Source organism: Fulmarus glacialis, unplaced genomic scaffold (assembly GCF_000690835.1).
Source record: "Fulmarus glacialis isolate BGI_N327 unplaced genomic scaffold, ASM69083v1 scaffold45323, whole genome shotgun sequence".
Classification (NCBI taxonomy): Eukaryota; Metazoa; Chordata; class Aves; order Procellariiformes; family Procellariidae; genus Fulmarus; species Fulmarus glacialis.
Genome location: NW_009205680.1, coordinates 903 through 25,495, shown reverse-complemented (window position 1 = coordinate 25,495; position 24,593 = coordinate 903). Strand labels below are relative to the sequence as shown.

Sequence of the window (24,593 nt, the reverse complement as noted above, 5' to 3'; positions counted from 1 at the left end):
TTTAAATGAGAGGCCCTTTCTCTTTACAGCTCCCTACGCTAAACTCTGGCTCACTGGCTTAGTTACAGCTGCCTATGAATATTTTAGGGAGTGACGGTTTTCCAGCCCACTTTAATTGAGCGGGGGGCACTGGTTTATCAAATTGCAAGTGAATCTTTCTGTACTCTTATTTTTGGTCGCCTGCAGTAAGTAGAAGCAAATAATTATTTGCACAGCTGAGCTGTCTTCCAGTTGTGGTCTTTCTACTGTGTGCATTAACTGGGCAGCGAGACGACAGTTGTGTGATTCGTGGAGCACTCTGGAATGGGGAATGAGTGCAAATTGCTGGACGCTGCTGAGGTCAAGCTTTGTTCTTCATCCCGAAGGTCTAGACTTCAAATTAGTTTCCTAGTTTGCTCCTCTCTCTCCTAGTCTCTGCCCTTCCTCATTCTGCTTCAGTCTGAGTCTTTGTCATGGAAAGTAATCTACTAATAACTCTCTCCAGCTGTTTATTGCTTTGCTGGAAAGCTGATGTATAGTAATCCTTTTTGCAGATGGCTCTCCTTGTCTGGAGAGGTTGTCTTCTTCCATTGAGTGGTGAATGTCCGCCAAAACAAGTGAAAGCCTATTGCTTGCCATATTGCAAACTGGACTTGTCATGGCATTATAAACTATCCTGTGGGGGAAAAAAACTGCAGTCTCTTGGTGGCAGGTCTTTTAATTTCTGACATTTTCATGCTAAATTCTTCCCTACTAGAATATGGCTGATTTCAGTGGAATTTTCCCTGGGTTTAGGTTGGTCCAGCAATTCTTTGGCTGTATCTCATGGCTGACAGCATCTTCTCTCCCCTCAAAACCGCACCTGTCAGAGTGCTGCCTTCAGGTTCTGGGTAGTGTCCCCCAAAAACATTCATGTCCCTGCATTTTTCCTTTAGCCTGTTCAACTTAAAAGGGAATGTCAACAAAGTGCATTGAGATGGTGAAACAATAAGCAAAATCAAACATGTGCTGATACGATCAGTGTGAAAAACCAGAGCAATTTCATTTTATGATGAAACCACCATCTGACACTGAAAGGAACTGCGAAGTTGGACTGCTGTCAGCAGAAAGCCTGAAATGTGTTTTGCGTGGTGTTGATATCTTCTCTCTTAGTACTGAAAATTCGTTCTTTTGTAGGGTGGCCAGAGTTCACTCATTATATAGACACCCTGAATGGGACTAATGGATGGGACAGTCTCTGTCCTGGCCCTCTGCGTAGGAGTGGATTTCACTCACTGACAGATTGGAGGTCCAGTGAAACCTACAGCTTGCTTTAAAAAGCAAGATCCTGTGATTGTACTGTCAGCCCAACAGGACACCTTCAGAAAAGGAACTTTCCAAGTCCTAGAACACCAAAGGGGTTGATATTGGGAGGGAAGGAACTTAAATCTCTGTGTTACCAGCATCTGCATATTGTCACAAGAAATGGAGAGATCCCTGGAGACAAACCAGAAATGTGTCCCCTGGCTTATATGCACTTTATATATGCAGTATTAATTGGTATATTGGTTCAGTCAAAAGAGTTACGTTGCTCCTGATTTTTCATTGTTGGGTCACACACGCTGCCAGACTAACACTGTGTGGTCTGTCGTTTTAACAGTTTTCACTAAGTGAAATGTTCTTCTGGGTGTTCTCTGACACTTTTCCACTTACTATTAGTAATAGTATCACATCTGGAGTGTTATCAAAACTTCATTGTGTGTTTTTTAATATTTTTTTCTAGCTGGGGGTATGTAAGAAATAGTGCTTAATATTCTAAACCATCTCTTTCTTTCATCATGTCAGGCTTGCCAAAAAATCCTGGTTTGGTAACTTCATCAACCTGGAGAAAGAAGAACAGATTTTTGTGGTCATTAAGGACAAACCACTAAGCTCCATTAAGGCTGATATTGTCCACGCTTTCCTCTCGGTAAGTCACCCCAGCTGCCTTTTGGAGGCATTGCTTACTGGTCAGTTCCAGGACTCCCTGTGCCATATGTTACTGGGCAGGATCTCTGCTCCTTCAGATGCATCCTCTGTGGATTTAATTTATGTGGCCTGTTGATTCAGGCCTCCACTGGACTCCGTCTGAATTTCTAACTGTAGATAATACTCTCTAAGGTGAGAAAAGATTTCAGCGTTCTTGGCAGGGTCTCCAGGTTGCCAGTGCTTGGAATATCACTGCAGTTAGAGCACACTGCTAGTGTGGTATCAAGACAGTGATTTGCTGCTTTGTCAAACTAACCTTACAAACTAACCATCTGGGCATCAGATTGGATCTCCCTCTGCTGGGTATGCCCTCCACCACTTTAGGCACAAATCCTGTCTCACATCTGCATTTGTTACTTTAAGTCTCCTCTTCAATGCTGTATGGCAGAAAGAAGGGTAATTTCCTCTGGTGACGGGAGTATCAGTTGTTGCAGATGCGATTTATTTGCAATCTAGGAAAGCAGAGGGAAATTGTCATTTTTTCCAATAGAAAGTCCTTATTCTCACTATCTAGAAGTACCAATGAAGAAAAAGTCAGCACAATAAAGTTCATTTGAGAAATTTTTCAATTCAAGGTAGTTGACAACACAATTAGACTTTTTTTCAATAGAATTAAGAGAAGGAGACTTAATTTCTTATGTCGTTTGTTGAATTTATATCGTTTTCCACAAAATACTACTTCTCATAGAGACTACTTCTCTTTAGTTTCTATGATGCTGCAATGAATTCTTCCAGAAAACCAGCCATAATCCTTTTAACTGTACAGGCATACAAGGAGCAAGTGCGGTATAGTAACATGCATCAGACACTGGTATCCATCTCAGATTGGTTTGAAGCAGTTACTTTATCAGTTTCCTGCATTTAGCTGTGCTTGTGGGTTTATATTGTGTAGTGTGCACTACTGTCTATATTGGTGATCCTGTGCATACCCCACATGTGTGGGTTGAGGTGTGTTGTAGTGATTTGTGGGCCAACTTTATGAATCGTCTCTTACAGCCAACTTCAAACTTAAATGCATTGTCACAGCCTGCTAAGTAAGTCCTTAAGGTCAGCTTCTCAAAGAACTCATCTTCATTTTTCCTCCTAAATGAGAGGCCAGATTTCCAAGTGATTTGTTTTTGTTTTTTTTTTTTTAAATCTGGCCCTTTATGAAGCAATAAATAGAATGTGCGTATATTAAATTTTGGCAGGAACTGTGAATGGTAACTGCTTGAAAATTAGGCAGTTATGAAATTCTACCACGGGTCTGAAGATACAGATATTGGATGATACCAGAAAGCTTCTCAAAATTCTTTTACATATTGATAGGAGTTGTGGTTTGGGTAAGTTATTTGCAGGCATGCTTTCCCTGTGGATATCCCAGGCACTTGTCTCAGTGTCTGCTCTGTGTCCTGATGTCTATTTCATATCATGGAATCACCAAACAATTGAGGACTTTAGGAGGTCTCCTGCTCAAAACAGGATCAGCTATGAGATCAGACCAGGCTACTCAGGTGGCTTTTTATATCCAGTCTTACATCCCACTGGCTTTTCTGCCCCCTCCCATAATACCAGTTTTCAGTCAGCAAAAGGCATTTCTCAAAACTGGTAGATGAGTAGGAAAAGAAAGACTGAGTGTATGAAGTTGTGCAACATGTGTAAATTAAGCATGCTGGCTATTCCACCAATATTCAGCCTTTAAATTTAGGTCAGTCCTGTAAGGAGCGGTGCATTCTTCTGCGGTGCCAAGCAACCTACACTCTTACTGATTTCACAAGAACACTCTGTGTATTACTAATGCAAGTCCAGAAGCAAATCCAGCAAATCTTACCCACTTTGGAAATGTGTATTATTCTAACTTGAATTTTGCAATTTTGTTCCCTTTGTGTTGTGGTTCTACTGTCTCCTTCTACCGACCTGTTTCAGATTCCAAGCCTCAGTCACAGTGTCATCTCACAGACAAGTTTCCGTGCAGAATATAAGTCCACAGGAGGTCCTGCTGTCTTCCAGAAGCCAGTGAAGTTCCAGGTGGACATAACATACACAGAAGGGGGAGAGGCGCAGAAGGAGAACGGGATCTATTCTGTCACTTTCACACTCTTATCAGGTAACCATGGCAAAGCTGTAAAATGGGTGCAAGCTGGCTTTGTCCTTGCTGATACAGAAGCCTGCAAAGAGAGCTCTGCCAGGGGAAAGAATATAGCTGTCTTGACCTCAGGGGAAAATTCAGACGGGGGCAAGGAGGACATCGGGAACAAAAATGGTGTTGGTAGTGATGGAAATGCTGGGAGGAAAAGAGATTCCCAAAGAGGTGAAGTTGCCACCACCATGATTAGTGCTAAAATGGCTGCTCTGTGCATCAGATTTGAAGTATCTCCTAGTTTCACTCAAAGGTCTCCGTGTCTCAGCTGGGCACTGTGAGGCCACTGGTTTCTTCCTTCTGACAGAAACATGCAATCACCCTTTTCTTCTGGGTGGCCACATGCCCCCCACAGGGGTTAAAACAAACAAACAAAAGAAAACCCACCTTTTCTGTCTTTACAAAAGGAGCCCAGAAGCCATCCTTCCTCCTGTTAAGTCCAGCACACCACAGTCCCTATTAATGTGGGACTGCCTAATAGTTCCTCAAAGCCGTGCCTTCGGCCAGAGGACAGATACACTGTCAGTACACTCTTGGGGACAAGACTGAAGGGAAGATGCTTGTGGTCCTTCCCCTCCAGCCTGGGTTGTACGAGGATTCGGCTCCCGCTCCTCTCACAGCCATTCGTGCCTCTTCTCTCCTCACAGGTCCAAGCCGTCGTTTTAAGAGGGTAGTAGAAACCATTCAGGCACAGTTGTTAAGCACACATGACCAGCCTTCAGTGCAGCAGTTATCAGGTAAGTAGTTTCTACTGTTCAGCACCTTGCTTCAGCAGGGACAGGAAGGTGAAGTGCCTCTCAGTACCAGGAGGCCGAGGGAGGCCATCCCTCTGATTACAGCAAGAAATGAGCTCCATTCAGACAGAGCAGTAACTCCCCGCACTTACCCTACTCCTCCCTCTCTCATTCCCACTCCAGTGCTCCCAGCGCATTCCCCAGTTGAACAGCTTCTGCCCTCCTCCCGCCCAAAGAGCCATTTGCCCACTTCTCCATCAAAAGCTGCATCATCAGTAGATCTTCCAGATTTTCTCCAGCTCCAAAGTCTCCCAGTATAGGGACACGCTCTAGAAGATACCTGATTTTCAAACCTTCAGGCATGCTTTAGAAATGTCCAACTTCAGAGGGTCCCAGAACAAAGTTGAGAGCTACTTTTAACTTAGCCATTAAGAGCAGCATTTTCAGGTGGTCAGAAGGTGGCTAATAGTTTCCAGTAGTGGGGTCAAATTCTTGGCCCAATACTGTGGTAGCACAAATCATATACTAAGGTTCTGCAGAAGCTATATTTTATCTATTTTTAAAGTAAATTTCAGTTCCTCATGGTGATAAAGAAAGCCTTACGTGTGTGACCCTGTGCAGTGACATCAGTCCAAATCTGCAGGCAGCCTGAATTCCTAATACAGAAACTGGCCTCATCCCACAATTATGTACCAAATGTTCACTCTGAACACTAGTGGTGGCACACACACAAGAAAAATATCAGTCTTAACTCTTCTATCCTTTAAAAGGACAGAACAAAGGGAGAAGGTGAAAATTGAAAATGTAAGGAAGCTTAGCTATTGGGAGTGCTTCGAGGGAGGAAAAATGGGGAGAAGCAGAAAGAATATACAGATACAGGGAAGAAATAGCAAGGCAGAGAGCAGAGGCTGCAGGAAGAAGACAGAGAGGCAGGAGGAGTGGGAAGAATTCTCCCATTGTACGATGATGAAAAGGTAGTAACTAAATATTATACATAAGAGCCAAATTCTGTGCTTGACTTCTGTGTGAACCAGCCAAGACAAAAGTGGAGGAATGAAGTCAGCATTGCATCCTGCAGTTGAATCCCAGATGTCCTTGGCTCATTGCACATATGGGTTACATCCTTCTGGTCGAACAGTGTGGCTTTAACAGCTGAAGATAAAATAACTCCATCTAGAAGGGTGTACGCTCACTACATGACAGAGAAGTATGCTCAGTTCAGGAAATACTATTTTCCACTTTGCTTTTGCCCTCCAGCACTGCCTGACCTTCTGCACACTGGATTGCAAGGGTGCCCAGCACATGGGTTATTCTGTTAGGAAACAGTAAAGGTGAGGATGCTAGAACTAGGGTTGATTAAGGTTTTTGCTGTCTGGACTTTTGAAATTAAATCAAACAAAGGAAGCAGCCAGAATTTTCTGCCAGTCCTTCATCTTGGGAGATGCTGGGGCCAAGTGGGAGTGAGGGGAATTAGATAGAAAAGCATCCTTTGAGTCTAGTTCATATTACCCCTGCTGTGTGAACGATGTTCAATTATACCTTGTTTCTTAGGTAAATAAGTGTACCCTTGCTTTCTGGTGAGGAAAAAACTGTTAAAAAAGTAAATAACATGGTGATCTCTCTTAACTTCGTCACCCTAGTATGTGCTAGCTACTGAGGCTCTCTAGAAAGACTTGGACGCTGTTGCAGACTTGCATGTGAAGCAGGGTATCTCCCTAAGAAAGTCATGTTATAGCAGGGATAAAAACCGTTCATCTGACTAAGGCTCAGGGAGATGTTTAGGGCAAACTGTGCTGTGAGAAATGTATCTGACTTACAGTTTTGCTCTGGTTCTGGAATGGAGAAATCATATAGACACACAATCTCTTCCTACTGCCTAAAGCTACATGAGAGCATGTCGTTCTAGCAGGAAAAACCCAGCCTGATCTTTAACGCCAGAGTGGAACGGATAACTCCACATGGAGCAAAACCAAAATGAATGGTCTCTTGAAACTTGAAAATGAGAATTCCCTCAGCCAGGGAGTTATCTAGGCAAGACAGCTCACGAGAGACAGGGTGCCAAACTATCCTGTATCATATCACCTGACCTGATCAGGAATATGCAAGTCTCTTGAAAAAGAGAGAGGTAATTCAACCTGAAAAATTTAGGTTGGAGCAGAGCACAAGGAATAGAGAAAAGGAAGGGGAGGGGGGAAAGATTTTTACCAAGAAGAGACAACCTGTGCATCGAAGTAGGGAGGCCCTGTGGTTCACATCCCCGGCCAGTGAGTAAGGGGAAATAAAGGGATAAAGGGACAGCAAGAGTTCACATTCAGCACCTTGCTTAGCTGGGTGGCTGTGGTTGGGAAGATGTGTGCAAGAGCTTCCTGGAAATTGCCACGGAATTCCTCAGCATTTCTTACTAGAAACAAGGCAAATTCTTCTCTGTTTCTCTTCTTCTCCCATATTCCCAGCCCTGAACACCTCGCAGGAATTGTGGTGGTCGGACTCCTATTCATGGTTTGAGGATACTCTGTAGGCAGTCCACTGCTCACTTTGACTCTCCTCCTCCGTGGCTCTGAGAATACTGCTGGCTCTGACCAGCAATACTGGCCCAGCACTGGAGATTTTCCTAGCTCATTGTGCGCAGACATACCCTTGGTGCGGTTGTCTCCCCTGCCTTTTAGTTCAGATGCCATTACAGGTGGGATGATGAAAACCATCTGTGAAAGGTGCATGCATGTAGAGTGAGACCTGCAGAAGGGGAAGATCCAATGAACACAGTGTAAAGCAGAACACCAAGACCTAATAAGCATACGGCACTGATAGTCATTCTCTCTCCTGCCCCTCTTTGATCTGTTATGCAGCATGCCAGCCCACTAAGCCGGCTTGCCTGGGTTTCAGAACACACTTTCCTCTTTCTCATTTCCTCCAGCTCACAACAGTGTTTGTAGATGTCGTGTTGCCCATGCATCTGTGTGTGTGTGTATGTGAGCCTGGTATGTACCTGATTTAGGCAGATGTGTTTCTGCGTCACACTTGTGCACCTTATAATCTCCCTTCCCCCGGATATCCCTCCATTCACTTCCATTTTTTCTTCCTAAGACTGGCTGTGCTTATTTCTTCTGACATACTCTGAAGCAGGAAAATAGCTTCCCTCCCCTACCTGAATAAGTGTGTAAATGAATGAAATCTATCCCAAAAGCTAATGTAATACTTCTAAAATCCACTGTCCAGTTGGCCAAATTTAGTGCAACATATCAGCCTTCTACCTTAACGTTTCAGGACGTTAAATCCTCTCTGGTATAACTGCTGAGACAATACCAGGTCTACAGACTCATGACTGGCATAGAACAAGTAGCTACGGATTGATTGTTCATTTTTTCTTCCCCATGAAAGAACTAGAGGCCATGATATGAAACTAGTGGAAGCCATGTGCCAAAAAAATATTGCAAGTTGTGTCTTCATGTGATGTAAGACCAGCGGAACTCCTCGCTGAAGCAGGTTCTGAATGAGAGGAGCTTGCAGATGCTCGTCTTCCCCTGAGTACTCCTTACTCGCAGGGAGGCTGGACAGCTCCCTGGAAGAGAAATCTTCATGGGGTTTGCTAAACAGAAACCGCAGCAGGCTCGGGAAATCTCTGACCTGAAAGTGGTGAGAGAGTGAGGCAGTGTTGGAAGGAAGTGTTCTGTATGCTTGGCCCGCTGTTACACTCCTGCATATCTGTGTGTGGCTGCTGATGGAGACAGAGCACTGGATGGTTTTGGTCTTTGATCTGAACCAGAATAGCTGTCCATGTGTTCTTGTAACTGGTATCACAAAATCCATTAAGCCCAGCGAGGCCATGAAAGGACAGTCCCTTTTGGGTCAAGAGTGAGTATCGCTGTCTGTGGGAGCAGCTGGCCTTGTCTCTCATCCATGTATGGCTCCATCCAGGAGCCTTATACTCAGACTCTCTACTTAGGTAATCCCTGGGCAGGACGGCCCTTTGGTGGGATAAATCCATGGAAGAAAATATCTCAGATTTGTGCCTTTGTTTCAGCCCAATACTCTTTCCATTAAATCATGATCTGTTTTCTTCCAATGCCTTTGCATAAAAGAGTAATAGAAACAGCTGGTGAATAGGGACATGCAAAAGCCATCTGTGATCATTCAGAGGGTATCAATTTTTATTTCCCTAATATTTTCTTGCCTCTTTGGGCTTTGGTTTTAAGTGTGGGGTGCTGCATATTCTTATTTTTTCCCATTTTCCCATGTTCTGGGCAATCAGCAATACTGAAATAGCCTTTATAACTTCTTTGTAATAGGTTTTCTGTTTCTTTATTATATTTATTGGCTTCATGACAGATTTTAACCATTAGCATCTCAAAGTTCAGAGCATCTCAGTGTTACTGCTGGAAATGCCTTTCATCAGCATAAACAAGTGTTTAGAGACCATATCCAGCTTCAAAATAGGGCAGTGCAAATTCTTGCTCATTGTGTGTATCTTCTGTATATGCACCCAAGCTCTCTTACTGTGCTGGTGTACATCTCAAAAAGCAAAACATGTTCATGTGACTCAAAAAACTTTGCTACAGTATTGATCTGTGAATTCTGGGTGTTCATCTTTATGACTTACAAGAGCTGTAGGTTGACTAATTTGCTACAAAAAATTAGTAAGAAACGTACGGTTTCCAAATGCGCGAAAGATTTTATCATCAAGACAGAAAAGGGAGTAAGGAGCAAATGAAGTGCTTTGCAAGGTAAACTTCCAGCTGCAGACACAAAACAGGGCTATGCAAATGCCCGTTTGGAATTGGACCACAAGTCAGTTTTATCCAGGGCTCATCCAGGTCCCAGGTTTATCTTGTTTCCTGCATTCTTGTGCAATCCTGTATGTCTTACCACTCTTGTAGTGGCTGGGGCAATCACTTCATCTTGCTGTCATGGTTCCCACCTACAAAAGGTGCCGTGTAATGCTTGGTTGGATTGGTAGAGCACTGGTTTTTTGCTAAACAGCTTTAGTATTATTACTGAACAGACTTCATTAAAAGTAACTCAGTAGTCCTGAAATAAAGCATGTAGAAAAACGACCAAGCTCTCCAGAGTTTTGATAGGAGAACAGCGAATTTCAAATAAGCACCCAAACACCGTGGAATTCCAATCTAAATAACAACTGCCTTGGACCAGAGGAACTGGTGGCTCCCTTGACATCATCTCCCGTAATGGAAATGTTTATTGGGGGCTGTGAGCATCTGGCAGGAGATGCTCAGTGCTTTCTGGGATCTAGTCCTGGATTTGGAGATCTCAGAGGAGCAGCTGTTTGGGTGAGATTTCCTGGGCTGGGACAAGTCGCAGTCTCAGAGATGCCAGAAGCGTCACAAACCAGGCAGCTTGATTGTGAAATTTATGTGGGATAGAAGCACAGAAATTGAAGAAAAAAGAAAATCAGGAAAGAAAATTCAGCAGAACACTAGCATTTTTTAATGTATTCAGAGCTTGTTTGGCCTTTTGAAGGAAGGTCTTACTTTAACCAAAGCATTTGCCATCATAATGTACTGAACTAGATGTAATTTATGAAAGAGTCTTGGTCAAACCCAAAGCGTGAGTGACTGCCAGCAGTCTATGAAGTAAGGAATTGCCTCATCATCAGAAGGACTGAGATCTGACACTGCCACTATGCTTTCATTAAAAAATTAAACAACACACATTAAAAATGCAGTTACATGACCCATCAACGCTTCTCAGACAGCTGAAGGCCTTTGGACCCTGGCTTTATTCACCTCACATAACACCTGGGTTATGGATTATTATCCATGAGCAGAAGCTGACTGCCAAGAATCTAAGGCTTTCTAATTAGAATGAAAATTCTACTTTTAAATGATGAAATATTTTATCATATAGAGTATTTACTAAAGCAGATGTTACAATATGATGGAAATGAAAGAAGTATTAAAGTAATTATTATAACAGAGAAGCTGAAGGCATGTTAACGCTGCTAGTCTTTCAAGCGATGCGGTATGAGCTCTGTTTCTGGTGTGTTCATGTTTGCTAGGCCTAGGAGTGGGGGAAAAACAACCTGATGATGTCTTGGAAAGACATGAAAAATAAAAATAAATTCCTGTGCAATTCCTGGGACTGGCCATGGCAATATAGAGAATGCAAATTATAGTTGTGCATAAAAGTTTTAAGAAAGACAAATTAGAGGTTTTATTAGTGTTCCTGTGATATTTTTCCATGGTGTTTAGCTCAAAAAAGGGTTTGTGTTTTTCCCTATCCATCAAAACCAATTCTATAACCTGCAAATTCAGTTTTTTAGGAACAAAATGGGGTACAGAGCCCAAGGTGTTATGCTGTCAAAAAGCCTATGTTACAATCCTTTTTTCGTGTTGTAGATCTGTCAGTTTGTATTCTAATCACACGATTAATGTATGTAGACATGTTACACAGTTAGCTTTAAATGAAATACTAAAAAGAGCTATGCTGACTGCAAGTGACTGAGAAAAAAGACAGTATTCTGAAGTATTAACTTAAGGAGACATGATTATTTTTAATTTGTTAAAATTAACAAGGAGACAGAAATACCAATTTCAGGAGAATCTTAGTAAACCAGCCACAGTGTTCACCTGCTCTGACATTATCCAAAACATACCTTTTTTGTTTCCAGACTGCTAGTTACTGTGTGGCCAGTCAGTCTGGATACACTTGAGGGGAAAATTCCAGGTGTTGGAGGTGGGAGTCAGAAACAACTTTCTGGTCATATTTGAGACTTTCCTTGCTCTTACGTGTTTTTTTGAAGCGTAAGTTCTGCTGATGGCTGGGTGAATGCTCTGAGCTCTACCACTATAGGTCTGTCTTATACGGCATTACAACAAGGTGTGATTGACTCAGAGAGGGCTGGACAGGAACCACTAAAAGGCACGAGACACCAGACTTCTCCATGTTATTAAAGAAAAAAAATGATAGAAACTCGTGACTGTGACTTCTGGTCATTGGCTCAGTCAGCAGCTGTAGGCACTTCTTAAACCTGTTAGGCATCTTCAGGGAGAAATGTATTTTGGGAACTTAATCTGCCTTCACTCAGACTAGCCAAAGAATTTCAAAGGCAGGTGAACTCCTGGCCTCTCTGGCACCTCTGATACCCCATTCCAGTTCTTGAATCCTCTCTTCTCCTTCACCTCCTTCCTTTTCCCCTTTCTCTTTCTCTCAATCTTGTGCCTTTCTGAGAGACCTTCCATGGGTATCATCTCCCATTGACCTCTGCCAGCCCGCCTCTGACCTTGGGGGTGGAGAGCATATACCTGCTGCTTAGATGCTTTGACCAGCGTCACTGGACCAAGCGCCTGCCCTCTCCACTCCGTGCTTTCCCAGATGATCTGTGCAGCACAGGCCTGGCTGCATCAGAAAACATACATATCCATGCTCTTCTAGCATGGGTTCAGCTTACCCAAGCATATTCAGCACCCCTTCCCCCTTTTTTGAAATTACTTTTCTCTTTTTATGCCGAGAAGTTATCCTTCCCTCTCTGCTGCAGACTTTTCAGCAGATAGGGAGTAGTTAGAGCTTCCTAGCAGTTAGGGATTTTCAGCATGTGTGTGCATGTTTCCAAGAAGCCTATTTCTTATAGGGAGAATATTCTCTTTATTTATATAAATACTCAAGTGTTCATCGAGAGGCCAGGCAAGAGGAGATCTGAGACTGAACTGAGTGCTTTAACTGTTAGCCACTTGCTCAGCAGCGAGCGCTCCACCTTGCCCAGCGCTCATGGACACAATGATTGAGATCCCAAATGCAAGGGAATCCTGGCTGACAGCAGCAGCTCTGCCTTGCCAGCAGGTTCCACATAGACGTGTCCGGCTGGGCTGGTCCTCTCTGCTTTAAAGCTGACATGTAGAGCTCCTTCTGCTTATCACACCCGAGTAAGAAGCACTCAGAGGCTGTGGCAATGGGAGCTATACACAAAGTGGACAGTAATGTCTTAGGGCCAGATTCTGCCACCCTTTCCAGAAGTAATTCTATTGCCTGCGAATAGTGGTGTTGAAAGCAAGAGGAGTAAGAGGCTACACGTGAATGAGAGAGGCAGTCATGTTGTGAACTTGGACATCATCCTTTGGGGTCTAAAAGATGTTTCCGAGCTGTGTAAGTAGCCTTCTCGTTCCACGTCCAATAGCACAGTGCTGCATTTCCTCCCTCTCTCCAGGTTGTTGGTGACAATAGATCAGCTGGCTGGGCATTTGCGGGCTGTTGCAGGCTACCTTGCAAAGCTGGCCAGGTGAAACAATGTATTCAAGGCTTTTAGTTTGCTAATGTGGTGGCAGAGTATTTCCCACATCTCATAAAGACCTATAGCTGTGATAAAGAGGTGAGTGGAAGCAGCAGGACTGAAGCAGGGTCCACTCTCGGTCACAGGGCCAGGTTTGCACTGGCATACAGCGGGTGGCAGAATTTGGCCTGGGTGGTGTAAAGACCAAGATGTGTATATGTTTCCTGCTTCAGGTAATAATGTGCTAAGTTACTACTTTATGCACAGAGGTATGGAAACCTTTTTTTATGTTTTTCCCTCCCTCCCTCCTCTTTCCGTTCTATGATCCAGACACCACTAACTGTATGGAGTTGATGACTGGCAGACTTTCCAAATGTGGTAAGAACTTCCTTCCCTTCTGCCTTTTCTCCTTCCCCAGCCCCTGCTGAGCAACATAATAATGCGCCGTCCTGTCCCTTCCACCTGTTCCCCTTCCCTATCCCTGCTCTCCCACGTCTTTTCAAGACTACCCACCCCGTAACGGCCCACTCTGTCTCTCACTTACCTGGTGGACACGAGCACATACCCCTTACTCTGTTCCTCCCCATCCATGCACGGATGCACAGGCTCCACCATGGCTTTCCCCTTCATAGCACAAGTGTGTGGTGTTGCACTTGAGATTCCCTCCCTCACTCTAACCCAGGCCAGTGATTTCCTTTTTCTTTCCTGTTTTTTTTTCCTCTTTTGTTTACTTGCTGCCTTTGATTCATGATTCTTCAGTCCCTTTTCTGCAGTGAAGCTGAATGCTGCCCTGCTAGCTGCTGTCTCCCTTGGTTTCCTGCTATTTATTGAGACAGGATTGCTATGTTATTTAATTCCCTTTTGCATCCACTCCCTTCTTCCCCAGATATCCTTGCGGTAAGACCCTTTTAAATCTTCCGTAAGACACGCTGCATATTATCTGTCAGACACTTAGCTAGTGTAAATTGTCACAGTTCCAGTCTGGTCTTGGGGAAGGATATTGTGTCTCTAGCTGGAGGAGTAGTGAACCTCCTGGAGATCCAGAATTTTGCTAGGAATGAGAAAAAAAAGAGTTTGCTGCAAAACTTGCAGCTCAACTTGCTTCATGGGTTCCATGAATTTTGGTTAACTTGTCCCTTGCCTTCCCTCCCCTCTATGCACACATGGACCGTATTCTTCCTTTCATTACCTGTGCCCCTACTGACTCCTCCAAATACAATAGCGGAAATACCCAAATACTGCAAGAGAGGTTTTTGTCTTATTACTTACATCTTGTACAGAAAGGTTCTGTACAAGAGAACTCTGTTCTCTTTAGGTTTCCATCCTGCTACCTAGGTTGAATTCAGGTATCTCTGTGAAAGGGAACACAAGCTGTTGAGGAAGCGATCACTGAGCTAGTGCCGCTCTCCAGCTGGACCTGCGACTCCTGCGTCATCCTTCGTAAACTGAGGAAAGTTGTTCTGGAGTTGTTGTGGAGTCTGTAACAACAAACGAAAGTTGTCACAGTGGAGATAGTATTAGGTTTACGCATGTGTGACTGTGGCAGAATTTGGCCCGTTTCCTGTGTTACAGGTGATCTCGTTCTCTTAAGTTGCAGCTTTGCTGGTGGGAGTTTTTCCTTTGCTCCGAAAGGAGCTCGTTTGATTTCTTATTTGAGTTTTCTGGGTTATTCCATTTCTGATCTCCTCATGAAGACTCAATTTAAGTTGTAGGCAGTCCTCCAGCTTCTTGAAGGCATCAGACAGCAAATCCCTCTTCTCCCTCAAGCCTTTGTTTCTTGCCTGGATCTGGCATTCACATCACACGAAAATATTGAAATGCTGATTCTACTGATTGCTTGCAAGTTAATTGAGCTATACAGATAACCAGCCAGTACTCTGTGTTCTCTAGATAGAGAGCATTACTGCTCACTCCCAGTTCAGGCGGGCCCTCCAGCTCTCAAAGTGGCAGCATCAACCCAACAAGAGACGAAGAAGGTGAAGGCCAGCCGGGAGACTGCTCTGTGGCAGCTACAGCACAGAGAGAGCAGTATATATATGCAGAGAAGAGAAAGGATGGGTTATAGGGGTTTATCGGAGCTGCTTCCTTTAAATCGTATTCCTGTTGGTGTGCTCACACACAACATAAGCAGTGACTGCACCACGCTGAATTCCACCCTCCCAAATGAGTGAAGAGCTGTTTTGTGTGCAGGAGAGAGACAATTCAGACAGGGGAGCGAAAGGGACTGATGCCAGCATTTAGCCTGTTACTGCAAATGAGTGAAGAGCTGTTTTGTGTGCAGCAGGAGAGCGACAGGGGAGACAATTCAGACAGGGGAGCGAAAGGGACTGATGCCAGCATTTAGCCTGTTACTGGCAAACTGCCCTCTATGGCTTTGAGGACAGGGAACCCCCCCGTGAAGTTGACATCTAGTAACAACAAATAGTGTAAGAAAAACTATGCTACGTGGTTTTTTGACCTCATCATTATTCCATATTCTGAAAGTGAGCATAGGGGTCATTTTTGCAAAAGAGTTAACACTGGAGCAGGAAGAGCTAATCAGATGGTTTGTGCCTGGCTCAGTCATGTGAAAGCTCTGGTGGGAATGAGGAATATCTTTTCACCCACTGTAAACCATTGAATGTTGTAATTAACAGCAAGGCAAATTTATTTAGTCCTTTAAATGTTATCTCATCTTCTGCTAGCAGTGGTCATCGATCTGAGAAGTGATTTTGCATATAGCCATTGGCATTGAAAAACAAGTTAATGGTGAACAGCAAGGGTATGTCATAGGAGCTGCCAGCATCCAAATGACGTAACAGCTGCTGTATCAACCCTACCTCTGCACACTGGGAAACTGCTGCCAACTCTTAATATTGCACAACAGAAGAAAATAATTTGGCTCATAATAAAGTTGAAATGCACGTTGGGGTAGAATATTTTATTTCTGCTTCCACCCATTTGAGCAGGGGAATGGGCATTTCTATTGTCAGAAAGACTAAAGTGGTTTCCATGAAGTCTTGCATACCTGTTCATAAGATTAGATTTACTTTGTAAAAATTAAAAGCTTTACATTTAAAATGCAGCTGTAATCTGAAAACTGCCTATAGGAGTGATACCTTCTAACTTAGCTGATCTATTCCTTGTGTGTATTCAGGACCAAATCAGTTTCAGGACAAATAAGCTTTACCACTTTATGTGCTGCCATTAAGCCTTATAAAATCAACACAGCTGTAAAAGAATGAGCTGGATTTTGTTTCTTTTGAGGCAGGATTGAGAGAACTGTTTACTACCATCTAATCTGGTATTTATCTCAGTGAAGAATAGGTTGTATAATTGACAGTGAGGTTCTAATAGGTTCTGCAGAGCCTTTACATTAAAAAAAAAATCAAGATAATACAGAAACTGGAAAGCCCTCCAGCTTCAACCACAAAGCTGGGAATTAGAAAGCCAGTATCATTGTAGATTGAGCACATTGGATCTGGAGCCATTGATATACATCACACAGAAGCCCACAGTACCATTTCAATAGTCCTTGTTCAGAAAAGAGCCTGTCTTTACAAACTTTAATGATTTTACATCCTTGAAATAGTGAGCTGAGAATTTCTTTGGGTGGTTGACTCAGTAGTAAAGCTGATGTATAGCCTTTGATAGCTCCCCTTCCCAGCCATCCCCAGTTTTTTGGAGTCCTTAGTAAGTATGTTTTGCCAAGGTGCTGGCTGCTGGCAGAAAGCTCTGAAAAGCCTGCCTTATTCTTGACTTTACCTTCTGAGAAGCACCAGGAAGCCTGTAAACTTTCCAGTTTCCACACTGTAGCTGTCTGGGGCTGAATTTTATTTCCAAGTTAAGGCAATCTTTGCTTGTTGTTTTCCATCCCTCGTGACTCTCAGGAAAGTCTTCGGTTACATCAGGGGCACTTCCATGGAACTGGGTGATGATAAGAGGAGGAAAAGGTTAGTACGTATAACTGGTGCAGCTCCAGTCAAATCATGCTATCGTGTTAGGCATTGCACAAACACACGTACCTGCAAAGTCCTTGATCATAACCCTGTGACAACAGGCTGGCCAGAAGATCTTGTGTTTATTCTTAAACATCCTGTGTTGCCACTTACAGTTCAAAACCTTGAATCCTGGCACCAGAGTTAAACAAAACGGATCCTTGTGTGTACCAGTGGCTATCACCAAAATGACCTGATCAAAGCAGAAGCACAGCAAATCCACTTGTCTTTCGTATCTTGCCAATGTATCTCCCTCAAATCTCTTGCTTCCAGGACTTGTTTAGGACTTGACACAGCTTCCTATTCAGAGCCATCTGACCTTGTCCCCCACGGCCAATCGTCCTCTGTGCACACAGAGCAATTGCACTGCAGTAAAGGCTTCTCTTCATAGCTCCTTGCAATCACAGTTTGATTCATACAGGTGCAAGCCCATGTCAATAGCATCCCAAGCTACTTGAGAAATTAGGAGACGTTTTGTAGTTTAAAACTGGTTACATCACATTTGGGTTGCAGTTGCGGCATGCAGCTTTGTGAGTGCTAATTCAGAGACTGTTGGTGTTACTAGCAGCAGCAAATATCTGGATTTGGTGCTCTTGGAAGTGATCCTGATCCATATTGGCTTTAATTAGAGTAATCCTGCTTCTCATGAAGTAGCTATTTGATGGAAGAGGAGGTTGGTGATTTGCGTTCATAAAATCATAACTGATGGCGGAAACACTGATGCTGAAACCTGCAGGAAAAAACGTATGCTGTCCTCCCAGCTGAAAGGCTCTTCTCACCACTGTTACACTGTGAGGTAGTCAGAACAATATTTTTTTACTTAGCATTTCTGAAAAATGTGCTGGCTGCTGGTCTTTCTGAACATGGCTGACTCTTCTGTCTAAATTGTGACCCAAATGAGAGAGAAAAAGAAGAAGACCCACCTAAAGATCACATATTCATTCATAATGGGTGAATCACGATAAGTAAGATAAGTCAGATTTTCCTAAGAGTTCAGGCCAGGTTTCCCAGTTATCCTTGCCCATTCTCCTAGTATCCTTTGCTGTCCAAATGGATGGCTGAATCCCCCCACATTGTAGTCGTATCTCTTCATTCTAGTGTTGTGTTGGGGAGACATTTCTTTTCCACTTCATGACTCATGTTTTTGTACCATAGGAGAGGGTAGCAACAAAAATGGCAACGTGGCACTAAAGATGAATGCAGATGTATTGAACTGTTCGGTACATGTCAGATCCTGTTTTGACAGCTATGGCTAGATTTTTACTGTCCAATACAAGGTCTTTTCCTCTTTCTCTGTAATAATATCTAATGCAGAAAACACAGATCTCTCTCTCTTAATTAAGATCACAGTACTTCATTTATGGCAGGCAGTTCCTCAGGATACTGTCTGTGAATATTTGCGTGCTGTACTAAGCTAAATTTGAGATGGCCTCCCTGGAAGATTAAATCATATTTTGAAGGGATTGATTCAGAGGAAATGAGGAGGCAACATTTCACCAGCATACACAGGTTGTTTCTCTCCTTAGGAACAGGTCAGAGAACTTAAAACCCATAAGATCATATTTGAACATCCATCTGGCAGGAAAGGACAAAATCATATTATTAAGTGCCAATACATTTCCTGGCATTTTTATAGACAAAAAAATTGGAATGAAGCAGCAGAAGTCTCTAAGAGAATGGGTAGCAGCAATACTATCATCTGCTATGGCTTTACGAGTGTAGGTCGCCAGCTTCCCCTCTCAGCACACGCTTGTGCAGGCAGATCTTTGTAAAAGGACAGGCAGATACAAAGAATTCTTGGGCTGAGTCCTTTACCGGCCAATTTGCCAGGACAACGCAATTCCACAACAGAATCTGGCATCTCTTCATCCCACCACTGTCCTTGCCTGTTCTTCCAGTGCCACCAGCTGTCCAAACGAATGTATGATTCCCTCCTCTAGGTCATCACGTCTCCTTTTTTGAATGTTATGTGGTGCTGCTGGATTGGCCAGAGCTATTCATCAGTAATGGACACGTTTGTTTTCTAATTAATTACTCATGCCTTAGCTCTGCAGAAGGTAGCAGCGAGGAAATACACCTTTGTCTTTGCTGCCTGTGTTCACCATTCTCTAACTCATTACCCAAGAGCTACCTGTCTCAGTTTTATTGTCTGTGACAGGAGAGGCTGAACTGGATCTCAGCTTCTCTGTGTGTGTATGAGAGAGAGTGAGAAAATGTGCAAGATAGAGGCCATCTGGATGCATCTGGCTAGTCATAAATATTGGGACACCCTCCTGCAAAGGAGACGGGATGTTTTAGGGGAGTAAGAACAAGGATGGGTTATAGAGCATTTAAATGTCAGGTTGGTTGTTCAGATCTGCCCAGGTGTGTAGCGATTGAAAGTTCCCATCTTCTGCTGGTGGCATGGGCAGCTGTGCTAACAGTGTGTGATAATCTGAGTAGTTCCTACCAGCAGTCTGTTTCTGCAAACACTGTTTTCAGTTGGCATTTTTACTGCAGGGTCTAAGGACTCTGGAAAATAAGCTCAGTTCTGACCTTTGGAAGTCACCTTTCCCAGTTGCAGTGGAGGTGTCCTGCTAAGAAACTGGAGTTGTTCTGTGGACTGTCTGTCTCCATTTTCTAGCCCTAAACTGAAATGAAATCAAAACAGCTGTCCCATTAGGTAACTAACTGGGGAAAAAAATAAACGGGAAAACTTGTTCTGGTCCATCTGTTGTGGCAATCTATAAATCCGGTAAAAACCACATCCATGTCTCTGAAATGCTTTCCTGACTTCCTATATTTTTAGACAAGTACCAGTCTTGGGATTTCTGCAGTTTCTTCAGCTCACTTCAAGCAGCCTAGAATGGGTTCATAGAGTAGGAGGAAGTTCTGTGTGATGGCCTGCAGCAAAGCATTGCAATGGCCTTTCTGTCACCCTTCTCCAGTCTAGAGGGAAGATTCATACATCCAACCATTAAATGAGCAAAAAATTCTTTCTGTAGCCTTCTTCAGCAGTCAGTGAGCTCACTGAGGCATCTCTCTGATTTGGATTTGTACAATGCCTAGGCTAGAGGCTCTTAGTCTGGAGGAAGACCCCTACATGATATTACAACTAAACAAAGAGGAATAGGCCACTTTTCTCTTTCTGTCATCCCTTTCACTGCATATAATCTTGGAGTGGGTTCTATATTTTAAGTAAGTCTTCTGTTTTCGAAGGCAGAAGGGACCCTGCAACAGAAACCAAGCGAACAGGCAAAAAATGCCTAGTCTTAATAAAGAGGGCTAGAACTCTGTCAAAGTAGCAAAATGGGTTTGAAAGGGAATGGATTATCACCCAACAAGAGAGTTTTTCAATGCTTTTTGTGAAAGGAGTTGGGGTTTTGTTACATGATTCACTGAGACCACAGCTGCTATCAAGATACAGAGCAAGCTAGGGATGAAAAAGACAAGGGGTTGAAGCGAAGGGAATGAGTATAGGAAGAAAACCTCAGGAGCAGAGGCAGGCAGAAGACAGAAAGGATGTGAAAGCAACAAGTGAAGGAATGTGGGAAGTCAGGTTGACAAAGGGTGTCTCTGTTTCCACTGGAGACCTATCTTTTCCCACTCCGTTTCTCCCAAAGCCTAAGCTAAAAATGCAGAAACCCAAAATTTCTCAGGCTATACAGAAAGGAAAGGCAGAGGATAATCCCACAGATGGCATATTTGTTTTGTGCAACTTGGTGTTCCGCACCACAAGGATTAGTACTTTAAAAATACATAGACTTGAGAGAGGTGGTTTCACAGGAGAAGGAAGTGCCTCAGGGTTTGCTTCCATTAAGTCAATGGGAACGTTGCTATTTCCTTCAATGAAAACAGGACCAAGTCCTTATCTGACTGTCTTAAAATGTTACAGGCTCTAATCAGTGACTGAAGCCTCCAGGCTTGTCCTGAAGCTGCTGGTTCACCACCTCCTGTTATTTTTTCCGTGGAGGACTCTGAGGGTCTTTGCAAGGTTAGAGCAGGGTCTTTGCAAGGTGCATCCTTTCCTGGTGTCACTTCTGGTGCCTGGAGTGAATCACCTCGTGTTCTCTTTCCTCTCTTACCTGGGTGCTCCACTTCCACTTTCCTTCTCAAACCTGTGACACCACTGGGGCTAGGTCAGTGTCAGACAGACGGGTTCCCAAGAACAGCAGATGAAATACTGAGGACTGTGAGGTACCTCCCCAGCCTCCTTTTACATTTTTGTGTCTGTCTCCAGCCCTGTTTCTTCCTTTTAGTACCTTCCTTTTAATACCTGTTGTATTCAAATGTATTCGCAGTTTTGACTTCTTTCGTGATATTTGGCCGTGACAGTGCCGCACACAGGTGCCACAAACCAGTGCCTTCTCCATAAATACATTTCTCTAGCATCCCTTCGATACATGACCCTTTCATAAGCTTCAGTGCTTGTTTTCAAACCCATTCCCCTTCCCCGTCTTGCAGCATACTGCTCCTTGGTCTAACTCATAAATGCACATACCCATCTCCTCCTAATAGATGTAAATCTAATGCTCTGAACCTCCCCTCCTGCCTCTGATCCTTCTCACGGTTTCTCACCCTTGCTACCCTTCACGCCTTCTTTGCTCTGTGTTGATGAACATTTGCTCTCAAGGGGAAAGAAGACCTTAGTTACAGATGCATGAAACATCAGGGAAGTTTTGAAGAATGAGTGAGCCAAACCTTCAGCCCTGTCCAGAGGAAATGGGCTGTCATCTCACTTTCTGAAATAGAGAAGCAGCCTTTTTGAGGCCCCCAGGTGGACTTACAGGTGTAAGACCCTATCACACATTTTGCACTGAATGCTAGGAGTGGAAGATGGCTGAAAAAGCTATTCTAATCCATCATCACCTGCATTTTCAAGTCTTGTTTTACTTGGGATGTATAAGCCCAAAGAGAACTGACAACTAAGAGGAGCAACACCACGGACCATTTTCATGCTTCCAGCATAGCTGACCCATGTTTACGTATCTCCAGAGGAAAATGTGAGAACTCTCTGTCTATCCAAAGACCAATATCTAGACCAGCCCAAGAGTGGGCTAACAAGCTGTCATGTAGACATCAATGCAGTGATTGTCTGTATTGCTTGGTGTAGGATCAGTTCTTTCTTGACTGCAGGATAGGAGAGCATTATTACCTAGTATTTAATTACAAGTCCAGATACTACAAAAGGCAAAGGAAGGAAAGGGTTAGTGAAATGGCCTATTTTATTTTTCAGTAGCTCTCTTTAAACACCCCTAAGGATTTCTTACCTCTCATTAAAATTTTACCTGAAAATGCTGATTGTAAGGAATCCAGTAGTGATACAGACAAAGAAAAGCAGACTGTTAAATACTTTTGCTGCAGTAAATCTCCAGGCACCTGAAAGCCAGTAGGGCATGGGGAGGAGAAAGGGTGGATGAAACAGGGGCTGCATATTTTAATAGGATAATTAAAAATCCTGTATCAGGACTATAGCAAATACAAGATACATAAATATAATTTTTTAAATGTTTTATTGCTCCATTCTTGCAAGTTATACTTTTGTCTACTGTTCCTGTCTACGTGAAAACGAAAAACTTCCCCAATTCCTGCAGAGCCCTGCTTACTCTGCCCTCTTCTTTCCCTCTAAGCTTGTTGAATAAACTGCTCAGCTGAATAACTAGAGATACTCCCCTCCCCTTTTCTCCCAACCTAGCAGTCTTTCCCTCTCCAGCATTTTTTTCAGTGCTCTTTTTCATTCTCTCTGCTGACTCCATTTGCTTATGAAGATGAGGGGTCCAAAGCCACATAAGAACTAGATCTGCCCACATTCCTGCATTCAAGGCTGAGTGTTTGCTTTCTTTTTTTCTTTCTTTTCATTGAAAAAGAGTATCCACCCAAAAGAAGTAGAAGTGAGTCTGAGCAGATAGAAATGAGCCTGAAAAGAGCACGCGCCCACAAAACTCAAAACAGTTTCAGGGAGGCTTAGGGAAATCTCTGAAATAGAAGTCATAGATTTGGAACAGATATCCCCCTTCCAAAGCATTTGCATGCATGTGGAAAGAAGCAGATGGAGCTCACGAAGGACTGACCCCGAAACGACTGAGGGTTCGATAGCCCTTCTCTTCTTAGCCAGAAATTGAGGTATGTGCTTTGCCTGGCTGTTTGGGCCCATCTCTAAGGCTTCAGTCAGGTGAATGATGCCCTTCCAGAAACAAACAGCCATTTGCTTGTGGCATTGGTCTAACTGAATGCACAGACAGAACCAGGGCCAGCAGTAAGTTAACCACAAAGCAGCAAGTAGAGGAAGACAAGGAATGAATTAGGTTAATAAGATTGAGATCCTTCACTGTATATGCCAGCCATTTGATTTTTCTCAATGCCTGTTAACATGCAGAGGAAAGCAGCAACTGCCTGGTTAGCACGGGGCAGGAAAAAAAGAGTAACACATTCAGTTTTGCAGGGCACAAGTACTATGTATTTCCTCTTTCTTTGTATGAGAGCAGTTGATGTCTGTCTAGCATTTTCCATTAGAGAATAAGAAAGCACTCAACAAGCTCTGCAGACAGGTTACCATGCACAGAAGGTACTTGCCTGCTGTAGTAACTGGTTTGCTTATGTTAGTAATGAAAGTGAAGGGAAATATAATGTCACCAAGCCACCAGCATCCACCAACTGTGGATAAATGGCAATCTCTGCTATGATGAAACCCCTTTGTTCCTGAGTGAATGTTCCCATCTTGGGGACGAAAGGTTCCACTCATCACAGCGTACCGCAGCATCAGAAGGCAGATACAAGGAGCCCATTTACTTCTGGGAGCTGGAGAATGAAATTACTTAGGTGGGATATAAATGATTTGAATTTGTTAGAACAATGGAGCCAACAGTCCCAATATTGAGAAAAGCATCATGGGGTTTTTTAATGATCACGAACAGGCATCACCTCCGTGGTGTATGTTAGATAAAAAACACCTTCAATACCCATGTTCAGAGAATTTTGTGTGACGCCTCCTATGTCTGATCAGGATTAATCCCCCAGTCCAAGAAAAATAAAAGGGACTAGAAATGCCCCCAAAAGACTACCTTCCCAGTAGCAGCTGGTCCCTTTCCCTGGGTAGCACCCCAGAGCCTTTCCTCAGATATGGCCTGCCACAGCCACAGCCAAGTGGCATGAAAGATTGCATTCATGTGCACAGTGTCCACCCCACGTTAATACTGCAACCTGCTCTAGCCGCTGGCTTAATGAGATACCTGTTCTACCAGCACGCAACCTACACCCCTCTCTGGCTCCTAACTCCACTGGAGTGAACGTCAGTGTCCTGGAGGCTGTATCGTAGAGAGAACATAAATTCAGGACAGTGAGGAAGCAGTTCTTTACCCTGATAGCTCTCAGAAATAGTTAGATGCATAACAGCCTGCTTCCACAATGCATTCAGCATCTCCATTTCCAGGTACCTGTTGTAAGAAGGATCTGAAGGTGCTTAGAAGCTTGCAAATGTAAGCCACAAACCACAGATGCAGATGGCAATATTCATGTCAGCCGTAGCTCATTTTTCAAATGCTGTTTCCCTTGGAGCACTCAGGTGCTTCAGGCTTAGT

At 43.5% G+C, this 24,593-nt stretch overlaps 1 protein-coding gene across 1 annotated transcript; it reads left to right on the top strand.

Moving 5' to 3' along the window:
- Positions 1-1,803: 1,803 nt before the first annotated feature.
- Positions 1,804-5,071, top strand: LOC104075086 (serine/threonine-protein kinase BRSK2-like; the record flags this gene model as incomplete). The annotated part of the gene is made up of 3 exons (XM_009575460.1): positions 1,804-1,927; positions 3,892-4,072; positions 4,753-5,071. Coding segments are annotated over 3 exons (403 nt in total), but the record flags the coding sequence as incomplete, so codon positions are not given.
- Between the last annotated feature and the right edge of the window lie 19,522 nt (positions 5,072-24,593).